The sequence below is a fragment of the Scyliorhinus canicula genome, chromosome 4 (assembly GCF_902713615.1).
Source record: "Scyliorhinus canicula chromosome 4, sScyCan1.1, whole genome shotgun sequence".
Taxonomy (NCBI): Eukaryota; Metazoa; Chordata; class Chondrichthyes; order Carcharhiniformes; family Scyliorhinidae; genus Scyliorhinus; species Scyliorhinus canicula.
In genome coordinates this window covers 63795843-63816397 of record NC_052149.1, presented here as the reverse complement: position 1 = coordinate 63816397, position 20555 = coordinate 63795843, and the positions used below count along the sequence as shown (strand labels likewise).

Sequence of the window (20555 nt, the reverse complement as noted above, 5' to 3'; positions counted from 1 at the left end):
ACGGGGTTTCCCATTGTGGGGCAGCCCCATGCCGTTGGGAAACCCCCGGTCTGCCGGCAAAACGGAGCACCCCACTGGCGGAGCATCCAGCCCTATATATGGGTCTTCTTTCAGGTTGGCAGATGACATGAAATTAACAATTATGGGGGTGATTTGCCGGCCACGTTGCGCACAGCACAAATTCTGGCAGAATTCCAGAAGAGGCCTGAAACCAATTTGCACCAGGCACCAAAGCGCCAAACAGTTCACAATGTTTCCAGGCCCTCCCAGCAGACGTAATCAGGTCCACACCCCTGATTACCATTCACTTAAATTTATTGAAATATTCAAAGTCAGCTTGATGATTAATCTTCCGGTGATGAGCAATGCTCCCATCCAATCTCTGAGGAGCCGGACCTGCTGGCATCTTTCGGTCATACCCCACTCAATGCCAGTGAAATTCATGACTAAGTGGGGGTGGATTGCGATCGGGATCGTGCCTATCCACCCCGAGGAAATCGTATCACTTTTCCCGCCAGAGATGATGGGAGAATTGTGCCCAATATTTCAAATCTACATTCAACCTATCTCACAAATTCTCATTTGTTTTTCAATTCTGATTTCAGGAATAATTCTGCCTTTTTTGCTTTTATGTTGCAAGTTAATAGATGTTGTACTATTTCAATTTTATAAGAAAAGCAGGAAGAATGGTATATTTGAAGTATTATTGCATTTACAGTAATAAAGCAATTTAAAGAGCTCAGAAGTATGCAGTTATACTAATTATAGGCACAGTCTTATTAAGTATAAACTACTTAATAAGAGACCATAGAACTCACTTTGTACATCTAAATACCATACATTAAAAATGTTATGCATACAAATATTTCCTCTTCTGAATGACTTGACTTCTCGGTGCCAATTTCCTACTGTCAATTTTTTTCCCTATATAAATTCCTGTGTTCAGGGGAAATACAGAGTTCATCTACGTAAACTTCTCACAACATACTTACATGATCTGGCCACTGATTATGCAAATTTGGAAACTGTTCAAAAAATCTTCATTTCATTGGGAGTTTTTTCTGCTCAGACAAGTTAATATTTAACTTAATTTAAAATTCTGTGTTTTTTTTAATGTGGAAATTATAGATTTTACAGCTGCCTTACAGGATTTCCTCTCCCCTGCTCCTTGACAGTGTGTTGTTCTGTGTCTCCTCCAGCTGCCTACTAGATTCCCATTGAATCTGAGTCAGTTTCATTCTCTCCCCCGCCCCCCCTCCCCTCTCACACACACACATTTTAGACCTACTGCTTTCGTCCCCATTGACAGGCTTGCTCTGCAGCCATTAACATATGTCCATACAGCAGTATTTTTATACAACTATATTTTTATAGAGATTCATAAACCAATTGCAAAATAAAATTATATTTTAATGCTGTACACATGATCCATAGTATCATGGATAATTAACTTCAATGCTCATGAGAATGCAAGATAAATCCTCTTTCAAATTATTCTAATTCATGAGTATAATAATCTTTACTGTCACAAGTAGGCTTACATCAACACTGCAAAGGAAGTTACTGTGAAAAGCCCCTAGTCGCCACATTCCGCCGCCTGTTCGGGTACACAGAGGGAGAATTCAGAATGTCCAATTCACCTTGTAGCCACCTGGGGTGGCCACTGCCCAACACAAAATGGAAGATTGCAAAGAATGCAGGGAAAGCAAGCAGCTTGCAAGGCGATTGTGTATCGGGACGACTGCAGAAACCAGTTTTGACTGCTGCAGAGACCAGACAGCACTGTGAAAGAAAACCCATTAACATACTAATGAGGCAATACCGGGCGAGTCCCAGATACAATGGACACAAGTTAAGCACAAATCGATACATTCTATGGAAGGCCAGACCCAGTGGCGCCAGAAAAGCCCAAAACAAAAGGTCCCAAGAACCGCCCCAGCAACCAAGGAACTGCCCTATGATTGGGGGGTTCAAACATATCGATTGGGAAGAGACCCAATCAATTCCAAGCAGGTAAGGGAGTCCGCCCAAAGGGGCGCGGACCCCCCTGGGACCTATAAAAGAAAGGTCCCACACATGGTTCAGTCTCCTGTCTCCGGGCTCCTGTCGTCTACTACAGCCGTCGAGCAGCAGCCACCAACAAGTGCCTAACGACGACGACTGCTACCAGACATAGGCACTCCTGACACCCTTGGCAACTGATAGCAATCCAAAGTCTGCAGACCAGAGCACAGCAAGAGGCCTTGTTCCTTGACCTCGCAGTTCCTTCGAGATAAGTATTAGTTGTTTAGCGGTAGGAGTAAGTTTAATCCTTTAGCGTGTGCATGGGTAGTTATTATAATTGTGTTATAATAAACTCTAGTTGTTTGGACTTACTAATTGGTGTACGGTTTTATTGCTTTGAACTTCACCTTGAAGCTTGTGGCGGTGTCTTAACGGCATCTGGCGACTCCAGAGCTTAGAACGAGAAACAGAGCCAAGTGAGTGTTAAGCACACTCACCCAGAACGACCAACAACCTAACAAGCACGTCTTTCGGGACTTGTGGGAGGAAACCAGAGCGCCCGGAGGAAACCCACACAGACACAGGGAGAACGTGCAGACTCCGCACAGACAGTGACCCAAGCCAGGCTTCAAACTTGGGACCTGGCGCTGTGACGCAGTTACAGCACAATAACAATGGTGTGCAGACATAACAAATGCCACAAGAACGTCAGTTTGCAGAAGCACGTGGCACACTTCTTTGTGGCAGTGGAGTTGGTTGTTCGAATCTCTCCACTTCCACCAACAGAAAAAAGTGAATAACTCATGCAAATTTAATCAAGCATTTGATTTTTTAAATTTAGTTTTGTCCACTGCAGTAATACGTTATAAATTAGAAAATATTTTCTGAAAACATTTTATAACATGGTCAAGTGTTTGAATTTTATTGAAGAAACAGCAAAGTATTATGTCCTTTGCTGATTACTATAACCTTTTCTATCTTTAAATAATTATTATTTTGGTGATTTATTGATGTAAAATACAATTATATGTTCCCATAAGATGGTATAAAGGGCCTGGCATCTTTCCACAGTAGTTGCATTCCATTCAGGTTAACTTTCTTGTATGTGATTAACACATTGAGTATGTATATATTTTCCTGTTAATATGTTTTAATATGCCATTTAATTTAATAGCTATTTAATGTAGCCTCTTTTCTAGCCATATGTTCATTTTTTAAAAACGCCATGGTGACAAAAAGGGAAAATCTTAAAACTGTGGCTCCCGAATTTTACTTTCCATTCAAGATGTAAAAGAAGCTACTGCTTGAAATTGAAGCAAATTCTCCTAAAATGTTGCAATTCAGGAATCATATTTTGCTTAGTGGTAGATCAATGTTTCTCAACATCACAGGAGCCTTATTTTTTTTATTTTCTTGTTGCTAATGTACGTAAGTAGAATCATGCCTGGTTATGCTGTTTGGCATAAATCTAACAACATACAGCTTCAGCGACAATTATAATATGGGGATTGGGTCAGGTTAAGGTCAATGAACATGGAGTTTTCAAGTATCCAATGTTAAGTGTGCTGCATCAGATATCCAAAATTAGTTAACACCCTGAAGTAATAATAGGCTATCCTGAAAGCTCTGCTGAAAGTTTGCCAAATTGATCACTAATGATAACGATGCACAGCAGCAGATGTTTATCTGTTCTGTTTGGAATTACTGCAACACTTTCTAACTGTTTCTAAAGAATGTTAATTTAATGGTACAGAAAAGGGCTGAATTCAACAAGGCAAAATCAGCACTGCACAAAAGCAAGGTAAAATTTGGGATGTTATTCCCGGCCCAAACTCTGGGTAACATTTGTGGGGAAAGAGCTGTATTTTAACACCCCAGCGGCGGCTGATGAGTTTGTTAGAGCGAACAAGCTGGAGGAGGAGCACACGCAACCACAATGAAAGACATGGAGAAAGAAAAGGAAGGGAAAACCAGAACAAAGAGCGGAGGACAGACCGCAAACAAGGACAATGGACTCATGAACTGTGCACAAGTGTGTTATCCCTAGCGTGGACTGCTGTCTTGTCTCAGAGCTTTTCTCTTCCCTCAATGCAATGGGGGGGGGGGGGGAAAGAGGAGTCTGGGGGGAACGCAGAATGAAAGAGAAGTAAAGAGAAGGGTGAGATAGTGAAGTAGTACAGACATAGCCCTCGGCAGGCAGGGAGCAGGGCGAGGAACCAAGATGGCGCCACAAACAGCCACTCGAGAGGGCATCAGGGTGGAGGGAGACCTCGGAGCGCAGGGGCGCATCCGTGTGGTGCACACACAGCTGGTAGCTACACTGAGTGCACCCTGGGCAAAGGGAAACCTCTAAGCGCTGGGGCCCGACCCCATGGTGAGAGCAGGTCCCAGGCCATTTTGGACGGCCCCCAAGCAAAGGGAAACCCCGGCGTGCAGGTGCGCGTCCACCAGGTAAGTATGGGTGATCCCACAGGACCGTGGAGTCAGAAACCCCCCACCAGGATTGTTACCTGGAATGTAAGGGGACTCAACGGCCCAGCGAAAAGATCCAGTGTGTTCGCCCACCTAAGAAGCCTAAAAGCAGACATAATGTACCAACAAGGGACGTACCTGAGGGAGAAGGACGGACTGCTGGTAAGGAAGGGCTGGGTGGGACAGACATATCACTCATGCTACGGGACGAGGGCTAGCAATATTAATTAGCAAAAGGACGAGGTTTACGGGAACCAAGACAGTTACGGACCCGGGGGAAGGTACATCATGGTCAGCGGTGTCCTGGAAGGGGCACCTGTCGTACTGGTAAATGTGTATGCTCCCAACTGGAACGGCACAGAATTCATAAAGAAGACCATTGCGGAAATCCCCAACCTTGACATACACCGACTGATTATGGGGGGCAACTTTAACTGCGTGCTGGACCCACTGCCCGACCGATCAAACCCCAGAATGGGGAAAACGTCTGGCATGGCTAGGGAGCTAGGGGCCTTCATGGAACAGATGGGGGCGGTGGACCCCTGTCCCCACTCTTTTTCACGCTAGCAATCGAACCCCTGGCGATAGCCCCGCGGAACGCAAAAAGCTGGAACGGAATCCGGAGAGAAGACAGATAGCACAGACTCTCACTCTATGCAGATGACCTGCTCCTCAATGTCTCAAAGCCACAGGAGGGACTGAAGGCAATACTGCAAAAACTGAATGTGTTTGGAACCTTCTCGGGCTACAAACGTTACCTGGGCAAATGCGAGGCAATCCCAGTGAACCCAAAAGGGGGAGAGACAGAGCTGAAGAGGCTCCCGTTCAAAACGGCCCTGAACAGCTTCCGTTACCTGGGGATCCAAATAGCTAGAGACTGGACACGGATCCACAAGTGGAACCTGACCAGCCTGGTGGAGGAAGTAAGAAAAGACCTTCAACAGTGGGGCTCACTCCCACTCTCCCTGGCGGGAAGAGTGCAGACGATCAAGATGAATGCACTGCCGAGGTTCCTCTTCCTGTTTAGATCCATCCCGATCTTCATCCCAAAGGCCTTTTTCCAAAACATAGACAGTTGAATCATGACATTTGTGTGGGGGGGGAGGCAAGAACCCGAGAATTCCCAAACCGACACTGCAAAGAGGGTAAGTCAGAGGGGGCCTGGCTCTATGGAACCTGCAATACTACCACTGGGCAGCAACAGCAGAAAAAGTGAGGGGATGGGTACAAGAATCCAACAGTTTGGGTACAAATGGAGGCGGCATCCTGTAAAGGAACAACCCTCCGGGCCCGGGCCACAGCAACACTCCCATCCTCCATAACAAGGTACACAACGAGCCCAGTGGTAATGGCCACACTGAGAACGTGGACCCAGTTGAGACCGCACGTCAGGATAACCAAAATGTCCCTTATGGCCCCCATCTGGGGCAATCACAGATTCCCCCAGCCATGCTAGATACCACCTTCAAAAGATGGAGGCGGGACGGGGGCACACTGACGGTAGGGGACTTGCGCCGGAATGTGGCGACTAGGGTTCTTTTACAGTAACTTCATATGAAACATACTTGTGACAATAAGCAATTTTAATTTCATTTCTACGTAGGGCACAGACTGGCGACACTGGACAAACTGACGAGGAAGTGGAAACTATCAAGAGGACAGGAATTGAGACACCTCCAAATAAAGCACTTCCTCCGCAAAGAGACAGTAGGATACCCCGGAGCCCCGGAAAGCACACTACTAGAGGACCTGATAGGCACAAGCAGAGAGAAGGGGGGGCTATGTTGGAAAATAAATGGACAGCTACTGGACAGAGCCCGAACACCACTGGACGAGACCAGACAAAAATGGGAGGTTGAACTGGGAGGTGGGATGAGGACTCTGGAGCGAAGCACTGAGCAGGGTGAGCTCCACCTTCTCCTGCGCAAGGTTAAGCCTAATGCAGCTCAAAGTGGTGCACAGAGCGCACCTGACCAGATCCCAAATGAGCAGGTTCTTCCCGGAGGTGGAGGACAAATGTGAACGGTGCCAGAGGGGCCCGGCCAACCACACCCACATGTTTTGAGCTTGCCCCAAGCTTGCTGGGTTCTGGACAGCCTTCTCCGTGGCAATGTCCAAGGTTGTGGGGGTGAGGGTGAAGCCATGCTCAATACTGTCAATCATCGGGGTATTGGAGCAGCCAGAGCTACACATGGGGAAGGGGGCCAACGCCCTTGCTTTCGCTTCCCTAATCGCACGCCGGAGAATCCTGCTCGGCTGGCGATCGACAGCACCGCCCAAAGCTGCAGACTGGCTCGCTGACCTCTCGGAATTTCTCCACCTGGATAAGATACGCCATCTGAGGGTCAGAGGGAGGCTTCCTGGATCTTGAGGGCAGTTTGTCGGCCTGTTCAAAAACCTGTTCGAGGCCATCAACAAGGAGTAAGCCACGGGAACAAAAAGATGAAGAACCAAAGGACTGTGCAACCGGGGGGGGTGTATCATAGACCGATCCAGAGGGAAGCAAAATGTACATGCAGTTAGTCAAATGAAGGACAAAACAAACCTCTCTGTGAAATAAAGAAAATTAGCGTGGACAATAAAAATGTTACGTATATAAGCAACAACTGTTTATAAATATAAGAAAAGCCAATAAAAAGATTTATTTTTTAAACATTCTGTGGTTCTGAAGCAATCAGTGAGAGAGGCATCAATACACTAAGAGTTGCTTTTCCACGTTCTGTCAAGTGATGTGCAAAGAATGTTTTATTTTAACTGGAAGACACAGTGTTGCTTTTTTAAGCAGAGGTAGAATTTAGCTGAAGAGATTAATGAACCAGTACTGCTGCTTTATTTCTTGAAAGAAAAGGAAGTCAAATTTGCATTCACATTGCACCTATCATGACTTCTGGACATCCCAAAGCACCTCATAGCCAATGAAACACTTTTGAATTGTTGTCACTATTGGAATAGAGGAAATACGGAGGGCAATTCGACACAGGAAACATACAGTAGTCTGTTGGTGACCAGATATCAGTCAGGACTTTGGGATAATTCCTCTGCCTCCTTTCCAAATAGTGCCAGGGGTCTTTATGTCCAGCTGAGAGCGCAGTCTCATCTGACAGCACTGCCTCAATACTGCAAATGGAGCAGCAGTTTGGATGTCATGCTCAAGCTTCTAACATGGGTTAATAGCAATAAAGTTGAACCAATGTAAATAGTGTCCATTATGCCCAGTATAGCTAGAAATATAAATATCATCATGTCTGTGCTCATGGACCAAACTGAAAAAAAGGAATATTTTTAGCTCAGGGAAGAAATAAGATTCTTACGTTATTTGCAGATTTAATTGAACTGCAATTAGTTCCTTTATGCTCACATAGCGAGCTAATATTTTTAAGAAAGAGGACTGGCACGATATCACATTGGTTAGCACTGTTTCTTCATAGCGCCAGGGATCCAGGTTCAATTCCCGACTTGAGTCACTGTCTGTGCGGAGTCTGCACGTTCTCCCAATGTCTGCGTGGGTTCCCCCCGGGTGCTCCAGTTTCCTCCCGCAGGTCCCGAAAGACGTGCTTGTTAGGTGAATTAGATATTCTGAATTCTCCCTCAATATACCCGAACAGTCGCCGAAGTGTGGAGACTAGAGGATTTTGACAGTAACTTCATTGCAGTGATAATGTAAGTCTACTTCTGACACTAATAAAGATTATTAGACTAGTTTTATTATGAGGATACAAAAAGTCCATCAGCTTGATAATAGTAATAGGTAAGATGCTCGAGGTAATCATGAAGGGTGCAACAACATGACCATTTAGACAGAAGACCAGAGAAGCCCAACACAGCTTTCAGGAAAGAATGTTGTATCTTATCAACTTGATTGAATTTTTTGAAGAAGTCACCAGGATAGTGGATATTATAATAATAATTATAGTTATAATAATATTGTTATATTATTTACCTAGACTTTCATAAAGCTTTTGATAAAAAGCTTCTTTCCAAATGGGATGTTGTGAAATTAGTAGTAAATTACTGCTGTGGATTGAGGATTGGCTGAAAGCCTGTAGGCAGATTGGTGGAAAATGGATCTGCTTGGAAATTGATGTCCCACAAGAACTGATGTTAGAATTATGTACTATTTTAATTGACAATTTAGGTGTAGGTTTTGGGGAATGATCTGTAATTTTTCAGACAATACCAAGATAGATGCAAGAGTTAGGGGTATAGATGATGCTCATCTGCTACAAGCAGATCCAGTTCTGCTGGAGGATCGGGTCAGTAGACAAAGGTACCTCCACCAGAGAGCTGCTAATTTTCCTGCTTTATTCCCCCATATCGCTGTAATTTGTTTCCCCTTCAAGTATTTATTCAGTTTTCTTTTAAAGGTTACTATGGAACCTGTATCCACCCACCCTATCAGGCTGTGCACTCCAAATTCTAACTGCTTGTCGCGTAAAAAAAGGTTTTCCTCATGTTGTCTCTGGTTCTTTTGTCAATCACCTTGAATATGTACTCTCTGATTATCAAGTGTTTGTTCATTTACTTATCTAAATCCTCCTTGGTTTTAAACATCTCTATCAAATCTCCTCTTCGCATTTCTGCTCTAGAAAGAATTCCCGCTTCTCAACTCTATCCACATAACTTTAACCCCTCATTCTAGTAAATCTCTTCTGTGCCCTTACAAAGCCCTCTTGTTCTTCTTAACATGTGGCATCCAGAATTGGACACAACAGAGGATGTTTACTGGACAGATGAACAAATGTAAGCAGATATTGGAAACAAAATCAATATATTACAATCACCTTGGATAAAACAGAGCTTCTAAATAAATATATGAAATAGAATAAATCACACATACTTGGTTTTCACAGCCTTCCTTTGACGAATACTTGTAAAACAGGAATAAAAGTCAATGGGTAGAGACAAAATAATATAAGAGCATTTGCAACAGAAAACAAAGCAGTAAATTATTAGCTTCACAATTAAATACATCATTTATTATTTATGTACAAATCATCATTTCAGCTGCAACTGGTGTTACTTGCCTAATAAATTGTTAGCAAGTTTTTTTTACATCAAAATCTTCAATGAAATTATTGATAACTTAATAGGCCTTCTCCTCCCTTCTAGTGAATTCTGAAGCCAATTAAAATGAGATGGGTAAAAGCAGTACTAAATGTCTTGCTCCTGCTCTGCAGAGCTGGGTGGCCTCCAATTGGCATCTTTCAAGGGTTCCGCAGGTGAGATCAGGAACTCAGAGTATCTACATCCACCACCTGTGATGTGGCACACAAACTTTGACAATCCATCATTGTGCAGCTGAAGTAAATGCTTCTCCAAAACTATAATCATAACCAAAGATCCCTTCAACCCAGCTTACTCACACTTCCAATTTCTTCCATCGAGCAGGAGATACAAAAGTCTGAGAACACTCATGAACAGACTCAAAAACAGCTTCTTTCTCGCTGTTACCAGACTCCTAAACGACCCTCTTCTGGACTGACCTGATTAATATTACACTCCTGTATGCTTCACCCGATGCTGGTGTCTATGTATTTACATTATGTTGCCCTATAATGGTTTTTTAAAATTTTATTTTCACTTACTAAATGATCTGTTTGAGCTGCTCGCAGAAAAATACTTATCACTGTACCTCGGTACACGTGACAATAAACAATTCCAATCCAATAACCTGAAATATTTCATCCCAGTAAAATATCAACGGCTGCTGCAATTTCACATGAGATTAAATTACACAACATATACTTTTGTACCTTACTGACCTTATGTTAATTTCAGTTGTATGAGTTTTAAAGTTTCCAGTAAAATGATTTGTTTCTGAGCCTATTTGATGTGGGTATAAATTAGAACACTACTTTTGTTTGGTAAACAAACAGTTTTGCAGTGTTTTAAAATGAAGTACACATCCATATAAGTTTGAAGGAAGTAGGAAAATATATAAGTAGTTTACCGATCTTCATGGTGAAATTGCTGTTTACTTCCTCTCACTGGCAGCACGTCACACAGAGCACAGTCAAAAAGAGAGATTAGACCTTATTTATGTCGCTGTTCTGTGACTAAGCAGCTATCATTAGCTACTGAATTTTAACTGGTTACTGTCCCTTGATTGCAAGGTTGCCTGTAAGTACTCAGCTTTTCCAATTCACTGACATGCATCAGTTGAGCTTATAATAATTTTCCTCTTTAATTAAACACTGACCTTTGCTGAACATGTTGCCTATATGAGGTTGTTGCCTACATCCAAAGATTAATTCTTTAATAAGGTACCAGTGTACAGTGAACCTAACATGCTGCTGCTTACACAAGTAACAGAACAATTTAAACTAAGAAAATGTTCAATTACAGGAAGCAGTGAGTACTAATTAACTAATTTACAGGCACAAGAAAGGACATAATCCTTTCCATATCTCTGCTAAAAATATTTTTTTTTCTTAACACTTGGTCACAAAGTCCACTTTTAATTTTGTGTTAAATCTTAAATTAATTAGGTTTTTACTTTCATCCCCTTTCTTCCTTTAATAAAGGAAATTATTCCAAAAATATCACGCGCATTTTTGGCATATAGATTACCAGTCAGCTAATAAGGTCGGTGGAGAATAGCATAAAACTACAATTAGTGCAGAAAGAAAGCACAGATAAAGATTAGGCAATGGGACAGGACTGGATGAATGCATTTGTGTTACTTGTACACTCAAAGTCACCAAGTACCTTGTCCTAAGTTTGTTGATTAATAATGTTTTTTCAATGGTAGTTAGTGCCCACACATTAAATTTATGTGAGCAATCGGCCAGAATCGGAAGCTATGCAATAGCTTTACATTAAAAAAGTCAAAGAAACTGGGACATATAGGTGGGATGGTGGGGAATATACAGCAAGTTTTCTACAATAGGTTGGCATGATGACACCTGAGAATAAGTGCATTGAGCAATGTAACATGGACTTATGCTCACAATCCACTGCATTGCAAAGTTTCCAATCGCAAGTTATTTCTCTGTGAGGAAATATCAAAGATACAAAGCAATTTTTGCAGCTCGCCTTACACTGCTCTTATACAGCCAAGTTCGGACAGTCAGCCAAACCAAAGCAAAATGCTTATTTTTAACTGGATCAGTGAAGCGTTCCATGTGTACTTTGTCACAATCAGCATTACGACTCACCCGTCAGAAGATGGTGGCACAAGCATGATACTAAGTGTAATATAGAAGAAGTTTGCACACAGGGAATGTCAAGAAGAAAATAAAACACTGGACTTCTGAGAATTGGAATGATCATCTGAGGAAAAATTATTTGCAGAGCTACAGAGAAGAGCAGGGGAGTGGGTGTAGGTGAGTGGGAGTGAGTGCAGGGGAGTGGGTGTGCAGGCTCTCTGCAAGGCTGTGCCTTGCAGAGAGCCGGCACAAACATAAGCTGAATAGCCTCCTTCTAAGTTATAAACAACTATGAATTTATATCTTCCTTCACTTACTAGGTAAAGAAATCATTGGACGCTTTCACATACTCTACAAAGCAAGGATTTAACTGGTACCATGTGAACTTGTACAAAGTCATTCCTGCAAATAGTAATACTCCAACCATCCACACAAATATCTGGAAACTAATTCAACAGGTTCTGGAGCTCAGGTTTTAAAGACTTCCACTCAACTTTCTTCCCTTTCTATTTTGCCTGAGTGCACTGATTAAACGGCACTGGGTACCTTCCTCTACCTCACCCTAATGGCCATTATTCAAATAAAATACTGCGCAGTTGATATAAGCATGTGCAGAATACTTCACAGCCAAGCTTAATCCTGTCCCTACCTAATATCCACAAATGTACACTCCAGGAAAGAAAGGCTACCAAAAGCAAAACTCGAGTGCTATTCCCCTCTGTAATTTGGAGCACCGCAGTAATTCTATAGCCTCTCCATCTGAGAGCAGCTAATCTATCATGGAGCAGTGTATGAACCTGGAACTTTCCTGGTCGATGTGCCTTAAATGTTCACTAATGAAAGCACTGATCCACCAGGGAGTTCCTCATTTCATCTTAACTGATCTTGAATACAGATATTTTCATCCCCCATGTTATTAATTGCAATATATTTTTGGTGTTATTGTAATTTGTTAAGCACCTTAAAAAAATACAAGCTTTGGTTAAAGTTTATTTGAAATGCAGTACATCGTATGCCTTAAATATTAATAAATGGATCCTCATTTACTGTACATGTCAATTCACCTTTTCACAGATATTTTTTCTCTCTCCTGGTGATCAGACCAGCTGCCTTGTGAATGTTTTTTCCCTGTTAGGTAGTATCTATCAAATGGTTAAGGAACACACAAAAAAGAATGAATTACATTTAGAAATACTGTTCCAGGATAGGAGAGATTACAACTTGAAGTCATACAAGCTGTATTTGGGAACTATTATCGGTTTGATCCACATCTGTTTGATTATTTTAAATTTCATGAATTCTTCCCAGATCCACCTTCGTAGAAAGGAGACACTGCTGATAGCTCAGCAGAATAGAGGGTAACCATATTGATCAGGAAGATCCTAGGTTTTAATTCCCAGTCTGTACTGAGGTAGCCAATCCCAACTAGAACAGGTTGGAGGTGATAAATTAGTATTAACACTCTTGGATTAGGAAGGAGAAAATAAACTAGGGTACTCAACCTAGACTGTTACCTAGCAATTCCTGTTGGAAAAGTGTGGGTTCACGGGATTGGACCTGGCTAAAATTTCCCCAGCTGTGAAATTTCCTGAGAAAATTCACTGCCCAAACTTTCATATCAGGAGTAATGACTTGAGCGAAGTAATGTCAGACAAGAATCTCCAGGAAACCATACTGCAAACGAGGAGTCAATCTCTTCAGAAAAAGGAGGAAGAAGAAAACTAACAAGGATGAAGAGAAACAGAAAATAAGACTGCTAAATAGTCCTTTTGAAGATATGGTGAACAGGTAGGAAACCTGTTCGAACCAACTAATATACTGTGGACTGATGTGTTGGGTAAGCTGGGTCTGAGAGTACTGCATTTACTGCAGTGGTGTGAGGGACGGGCTTCCAACACTTGAAGAAATGCAACTCGATTTTATTGAACACTTAACTATAATACATGCTTTAACTGTGGGTTGACACTATGCTGACTTGACTGGAGACCTGAGGCTAACCTGACCAGACTATCTTACTACCACATGGTGTTTGTTCTAGTTGCTGCTCACGAGCTCTGACTGTCTCAGAGGCTGGATCCCGAGAGAGAGCGGGGAAACCAGTGCCCTCTGGCTTTATAGTGGTTGTGTCTTGTCTGATGACTGGCTGCTGTGTTCTGTGTGTTTACTGGTGATCCTGTGTGTCAATCACTGCCTGTCTGCACACCATCATATACCTGGATGTATATTATGACATGGACTAAAGCAAAATACTGCCGATGCTGGAAATATGACATGAAAACAGGAAATGCTGAAAATACGCAGATGATCAGGCAGCACCTGTGGAGCGAGAAACAGACAAAATGTATCAAACTGAAAGAACCAGATCTTCTCGTCTCCAGACTGTTGAGTCTGGATGTACCACCATCAAGATGCGTTTCAGGAGAACGTGGACATTCCAATGCACTGACTCCATGAAATTTTCCCGGGAAGTCTGAGCTTTGAACAGTCAATTTTCCGTGACCCGCCGCAAAAGTTAGAGTTCAAGTTGGAGACTTCGGACAGTTCCAATTTACTTACCCGGATAGCCACACAGGAAATGATAACTGGAAAAATCGTAAACCACTGTGCAACTGACCCCACTTCGATTCCCTCTCGAGCCCCCCACCTACCCTCTTTGACCACCAGACTACACCCCTAACCATCAGCCAACCCAATCACATTCCCCCACACTGATCTCCTGACCAACCCCCAAAAGCCAACTCCACCACTGACTTCGGACTCCCCGCGACCTGACATGACTATCCCACATCAATTGACTCCCACTTGACCCACCCAGCCCTACTAGACTAGCACTCAACCTGACAACTTGGGTGAGAGACTGCGATTGTATAAGAAGCAGTGGCAGCTACTGCAAAGATCAACAAGGATAGCTGCACCTTGGTAGACGGAGGGCCAAAGGGGAAGGAGTTGAAAACTGGAAAGGGGTGAGCTGGTAACTCTTCCCAGCAGAGCAGGGTGATGGTAGCAGGGAAGGGCAACAGAGGACTTTGAATAGCGAAGAGGAGTGCTTAGAAGTGCCAAGAGAGCAGGAGTACTGCCAGGGTGCCAGAGTAAGGGTGCCCAGGTGTCAGGGTGGCACTGCCAAGGATCATTGAATAGCAATGGGGAAATCCCAGCAAACCCCACCACAAATGACACTTAGAAACTTTTACGTTAGATTGCACCCAAAGTTTCAAATTGGAGAGACAGAGAGGCTGAGCTGCACTGAGAGAGAAAGATTATCTGAACACAGAACTACATCTGACTACAGTGGTAATGAACCTGTACAATAACACCACCAATGAAAGGATACTCTTCCTCCTGTAACATTTTCTCAATAGCTGCTCTATTCTCTTCACTGAGAGAGCTATCCAAAGTCCAGGACTGTGAAAAGAAAGAACAATGAAAACAACAAACTCAGAATGTTTCTCCTGCGATCAACACCAAATGATTTGATCATTCATTTCATTATTGTTTCTGGGAGCTTGATGTGCAGAAATCTATGCCTGTGCTTTCCTCCATTACAACAGTAACAACACTGCAAAACTACTTTACTCGCAATTTGGGATGTCCTGCGATCATAAAATGCACTCATCTAAGTGCGAGTTGTTATCGACATTTATCACAGTTTAGAATCCATTCACCACTTTCTCAAAGCTTAATGAGCTAAATTATGAGGACAGTTAGCATAAATTGGACTTGTGTTCCCCTAACATTTAGAAGGTAAAAATATTTAAAGTTGAAATATTTAAAATGATGATGGGATTCAAGGGCAGATTTAAAGTATTTCCTCTCCGGGCAGGGGTAGGGAGAAATCCAAAATTAAGGAGCAGAATCTCAACATTAAAGCTAGGCTATCTTGGAGGGAAATGAGGAAAATCAAAGGGTAGTGTAAACCTGAATTCCATTGATCAAAAGCCAGTGTGAATGCTGTGGGTCAACTGAAATTTTTAAGAGATCAATAGATCCTCACAAGGTAAGAGTATCAGGAACATGGATTAAATGCAGGTAAATACATTTAAGGTGCAGAGCAGCTATACTTAAGTGGCTTCAGAAGATAAAGGGCCCACTTTCCTACTCCAATGTTCCACAGAAATACATTGGACAAAAAGGGTTTACTTTTAATGGTGGGTTTTTAAAGGTACTTAGGTAAGTTAATTAAAAAAGTATCTGAGATAGATAAAAGCACCAGAATTGCTGTAAGTTTTCCATAGACTGTAAATAATGTGATCTGTTAGACGGTCTCAATAATTAATAAACACTACAGGAAAGCCAGCAAAGATAGTCAGGGACATTTATGAGCGTTTTCACAGTCAAAAAGGTTACTGATGCTGGAAAACAAATGGAGTCAAAACCACCCATTACAATGGGGTAATGCAGTACATTGTTAATTTTGCATTATTAAATTAGCCCTGCTGCCTACGGCGCCGAGGTCCCAGATTCGATCCCAGTTCTGGGTCACTGTCCGTGTGGAGTTTGCACATTTTCCCCGTGTTTGCGTGGGTTTCGCCCCCACAACCCAAAGATGTGCAGGTTAGGTGGATTGGCCATGCTAAATTGCCCCTTAATTGGAAAAAATTAATTGGGTATTCTAAATTTATTTTTTTAAACAAAAAAATTTTTTTGCATTATTACAGCGGGGGTAATTACGTGGATTGTATTCATTATGTCAAATAATATCAGCTGACTGTGCCTCATCGAGCATTTACTAGGTTTGTCTTTTGAGAATTTTCTTTATTCATATGGCTGAGAATGGAGTTATAGTTTAGTGTCAAGACGAACATTCTATACAATGGTTTTGGTTGACAGAATGTGAAGGGTTGTGATGCCACCAGGAATAGTTTGCTCAAGGCAAAAGTTCAATATCTGGGTGTTATTCTGCCTTGGATGGTCACAGTCTCAATTTCAGCTGTTCCTGATGTTTCACTTGTGGAGCAAATGACCACATCTTTCTTGGCCTGCCCTCAAGCTTTTGAGGATTGTCATGATTTTCTGTGGAAGGTGCAAACCTGGGACTTCACCATTCAGGTTGCTGTTGATGGTGTTTGCAGTCAACCAAGAGGTATGCAAATAAGAGGTCATCAATTTGTCTGTTGTGGATTGTGTTCCAGTAGGGACTACAGGATTTCAGATGGGTCCATGGGTTTTACTTTGAGGTTCTATGTCAATGGGTGTGCTTTGTTAGCTATCAGCCGGTGGTGTTTTTTTGAAGAGGATGTTTTCCCTTCAGACATCTGGAGGTTCAATATGTGCTGGCACTGGAAGCCACTTGAAGATTAATGAAGCGCACACACAAAATGCATCAATTATCAGTCAAAAACATGAGACATCCTTGCATTCATTGCCTCATTAAACAAATAGATATGGAACTGGAGACAACTCCCCCAAAAAAGAGACTTTAGTCTGTTTACAGGAGCAACTGGTGCCATTAAGTCGGAAAGGGTGACTCAAATTTGTATCAGAATTAATGAACTCGGTGTGTAAGCTTAATTGCAGAATTTGATAATTTGGTTTGGTGAATGCTGCAATGCAACCCATTGTTGAAAACCTTCACAGGAAATTATATTTTTACATTAATAAATTCGACAAATTTAAAATTGCTGGGTTTTAGGACTTACCAAAAATCCATTGTTACTCCTCCAGGAAGAATCGAGGTAATGGTCCTGCAGGAAACCAGGAACTGTGCCACAATCCTCACTTCAAACACAAATGAATCATTTTTTGATTGATTCAGAACCACAATATAATTAATCCTATAATCAAAGAATTAGTCTCCTATCTTTACTGGGGCAAGATTAACTGGGTGGGCAAGACTGGAGGGCAGAGTTTTGGTCAGAGGCCCGGGTTTCCCTAAATGCTGTGGGAGTGTGGATAGCTGGTTATTTCAAACGGGATCCCCACCTGGTGGCACGCCTGACTGGGTTCCTGGTACAGGTTACATAAGAACATAAGAACTAGAAGCAGGAGTAGGCCACCTGGCCCCTCGAGCCTGCTCCGCCATTCAATGAGATCATGGCTGATCTTTTGTGGAGTCAGCTCCACTTTCCGGCCCGAGCACCATAACCCTTAATCCTTTTATTCTTTGGCAATTGCTCTGGGAGCTTCGGGGGTGGGCGAGGAACATAGAGTCTCGTTGTACGCAGACGACCTGCTCGTATACGTATCGGATCCACGGGGATGGGCGAAATTATGGTGATTTTGGGGGAATTTGGCCGGTTTTCAGGGTATGAACTGAATATGAGATGTTTGTCATTCAGACGAGGGGTCAGGAGGGTCGGCTGAGGGAGCTGCCATTTAGGTTAGATGGGGACAGTTTCAGGTACTTAGAGATACAAGTGGCGTGCGACTGGGGCTGGTTACACAAGTTGAACCGGTTGGTTGAACAGATAAGGATGTGCTCCCAATGTCGTTAGCTGGTCAAAGTGACGGTCCGACCGAGATTTTTGTTCGTATTTCAGTGTCTCCCAATTTTCATTCCGTGGTCCTTTTTTAAGAGGGTCAATAAAATCATCCTGGGCGGACGGATAAGTCCCCGAGTGTGTGGATTTGTGTGGGCGGATAAGTCCCCGAGAATAAAGAAGGTGATGCTTGAGCGGAACCGGGGGGGAGGGAGGCTTGCGCTGCCAAATTTTAGCAATTATTACTGGGCGGCTAACATAGTCATGATAAGGAAGTGGGTGGTGGGGGCGGGGTCGGTTTGGGGGCAGGGTCGATTTGGGAGTGGATGGATGTAGCTTTGTGTAGGGGCACCAGTCTGGGGCATTGGTAACGGCACCTCTGCCATTCCCACCGGCGCGGTACTCCACCAGCCCTGTAGTGGTGGTGGCCCTGAGAATCTGGGGCCAGTAGAGGAGGTACGCTGTAGCAGTGGGAGCAACGGTCTGGTCCCCAATGTGTGACAATCACCGGTTTGCTCCGGGGAGCTTGGATGGGCAGTTCCGAGTATGGTGAAGGGCGGGAATTGAGAAGATGGGGGACTTGTTTTTAGAGGGGAGCTTCCCTAGCTTGAGGGCGCTGGAGGAGAGGTTTGGGTTGGCATGTGGAAATGACTTTAGATATTTTCAGATGCGGGACTTTCTGCGTAGGCAGGTATCATCCTTCCTACTCCTACCACTAAGGGGGATCCAGGATAGTGTAGTGTCTAGAGGATGGGTGGGGGAAGGGAGCATCTCGGACATCTACAAAGATCTCATGGGGGCGGAGGAGACGCAGGCCGAGGAGCTGAAGAGAAAGTGGGAGGAGGAGCTTGGTGGCGTGATGTAGGATGGCTTATGGGCGGACGCGTTGAGCAGAGTCAACGCGACCACAACATGCGCCAGGCTCAGCCTAATCCAATTCAAGGTGGAAGTGAAAATGAGAGGGTCACTGTTAGGGTTCGCCCGTAGGTGGCAACCATTCATCGACTTCTTCGCGGAGAATGAATCGTCAGCGGGGTGGGGCTTAGGGTACTGTAAAATAGGGGGTCAGTTAGGCGGGTCTTGGCAGGATGGGAGTCGGTGATTGCCCTATGTTTATTGTTCTTTGTACATTGTTTTATACTGTTGTTGTTTGTCATGCCAAAAATACCTCATTAAAATTGTTTATTACAAAAAAAACTATCTTTATCTTAAAAACATTTAATGAAGGAGCCTTATTTGCTTCACTGGGCAAGGAATTCCATAGATTCACAACCCTTTGGGTGAAGAAGTTCCTCCTAAACTCAGTCCTAAATCTACTTCCCCTTATTTTGAGGCTATGCCCCCTAGTTCTGCTTTCACCCGTCAGTGGACACAACCTGCCCGCATCTATCCTATCTATTCCCTTCATAATTTTATATGTTTCTATAAGATCCCCCCCCCCCCCCCCCCCCCCGCATTCTTCTAAATTCCAATGAGTACAGTCCCACTCTACTCAACCTCTCCTCATAATCCAACCCCTTCAGCTCTGGGATTAACTAAGTGAATCTCTTCTCCACACCCTCCAAGACCAAAACTGAACACAATACTCCAGGTGTGGCCTCACTAACACCTTATACAATTGCAGCATAACCTCCCTAGTCTCCCTCCCTTGGCAGCACGGTAGCATTGTGGATAGCACAATTGCTTCACAGCTCCAGGGTCCCTGGTTCGATTCCGGCTTAGGTCACTGTCTGTGCGGATCTGCACATCCTCCCCGTGTGTGCGTGGGTTTCCTCCGGGTGCTCCGGTTTCCTCCCACAATCCAAAGATGTGCAGGTTAGGTGGATTGGCCATGATAAATTGCCCTTAGTGTCAAAAATTGCCCTTAATGTTGGGTGGGGTTACTGGGTTATGGGGATAGGGTGGAGGTGTTGACCTTGGGCAGGGTGCTCTTTCCAAGAGTCGGTGCAGACTCGATGGGCCGAATGGCCTCCTTCTGCACTGTAAATTCTATGATAATCTATGATAAACTCCATCCCTCTCGCAATGAAGGACAAAACTCCATTTGCCTTCTTAATCACCTGTTGCACCTGTAAACCAACTTTTTGTGACTCATGCACTAGCACACCCAGGTCTCTCTGCGCAGCAGCATGGTTTAATACTTTATAATTTAAATAATAATCTCTTTTGCTGTTATTCCTACCAAAATGGATAACCTCACATTTGTCAACATTGTATTCCATCTTCCAAACCCTAGCCCATTCACTTGACCTATCCAAAGCCCTCTGCAGACTTCTGGTATCCTCTGCACTTTTTGCTTTACCACTCACCTTAGTGTCATCTGCAAACTTGGACACATTGCACTTGGCGCCCAACTCCAGTCATCAATATAAATTGTGAACAATTGTGGGCCCAACACTGATCCCTGAGGGACACCACTAGCTACTGATTGCCAACCAGAGAAACACCCATTAATCCCCACTCTTTGTTTCTATTAATTAACAAATCCTCTATCCATGCTACTACTTTATCCATC

The 20555-nt window shown here is 43.4% G+C and overlaps 1 protein-coding gene across 1 annotated transcript in view; it reads right to left on the bottom strand.

Moving 5' to 3' along the window:
• The window catches only part of mysm1 (Myb-like, SWIRM and MPN domains 1), a 122360-nt gene that overhangs the window by 92301 nt on the left and 9504 nt on the right, over window positions 1-20555 (bottom strand). The window contains exons 2-5 of the mRNA XM_038794360.1: window positions 17261-17339; window positions 14956-15026; window positions 12689-12766; window positions 9314-9343 (exon numbers count right to left, since the gene is read on the bottom strand). Coding sequence (XP_038650288.1) covers window positions 9314-9343; window positions 12689-12766; window positions 14956-15026; window positions 17261-17339 — 258 coding nt within the window. The remainder of the gene's footprint in view (window positions 1-9313; window positions 9344-12688; window positions 12767-14955; window positions 15027-17260; window positions 17340-20555) is intronic.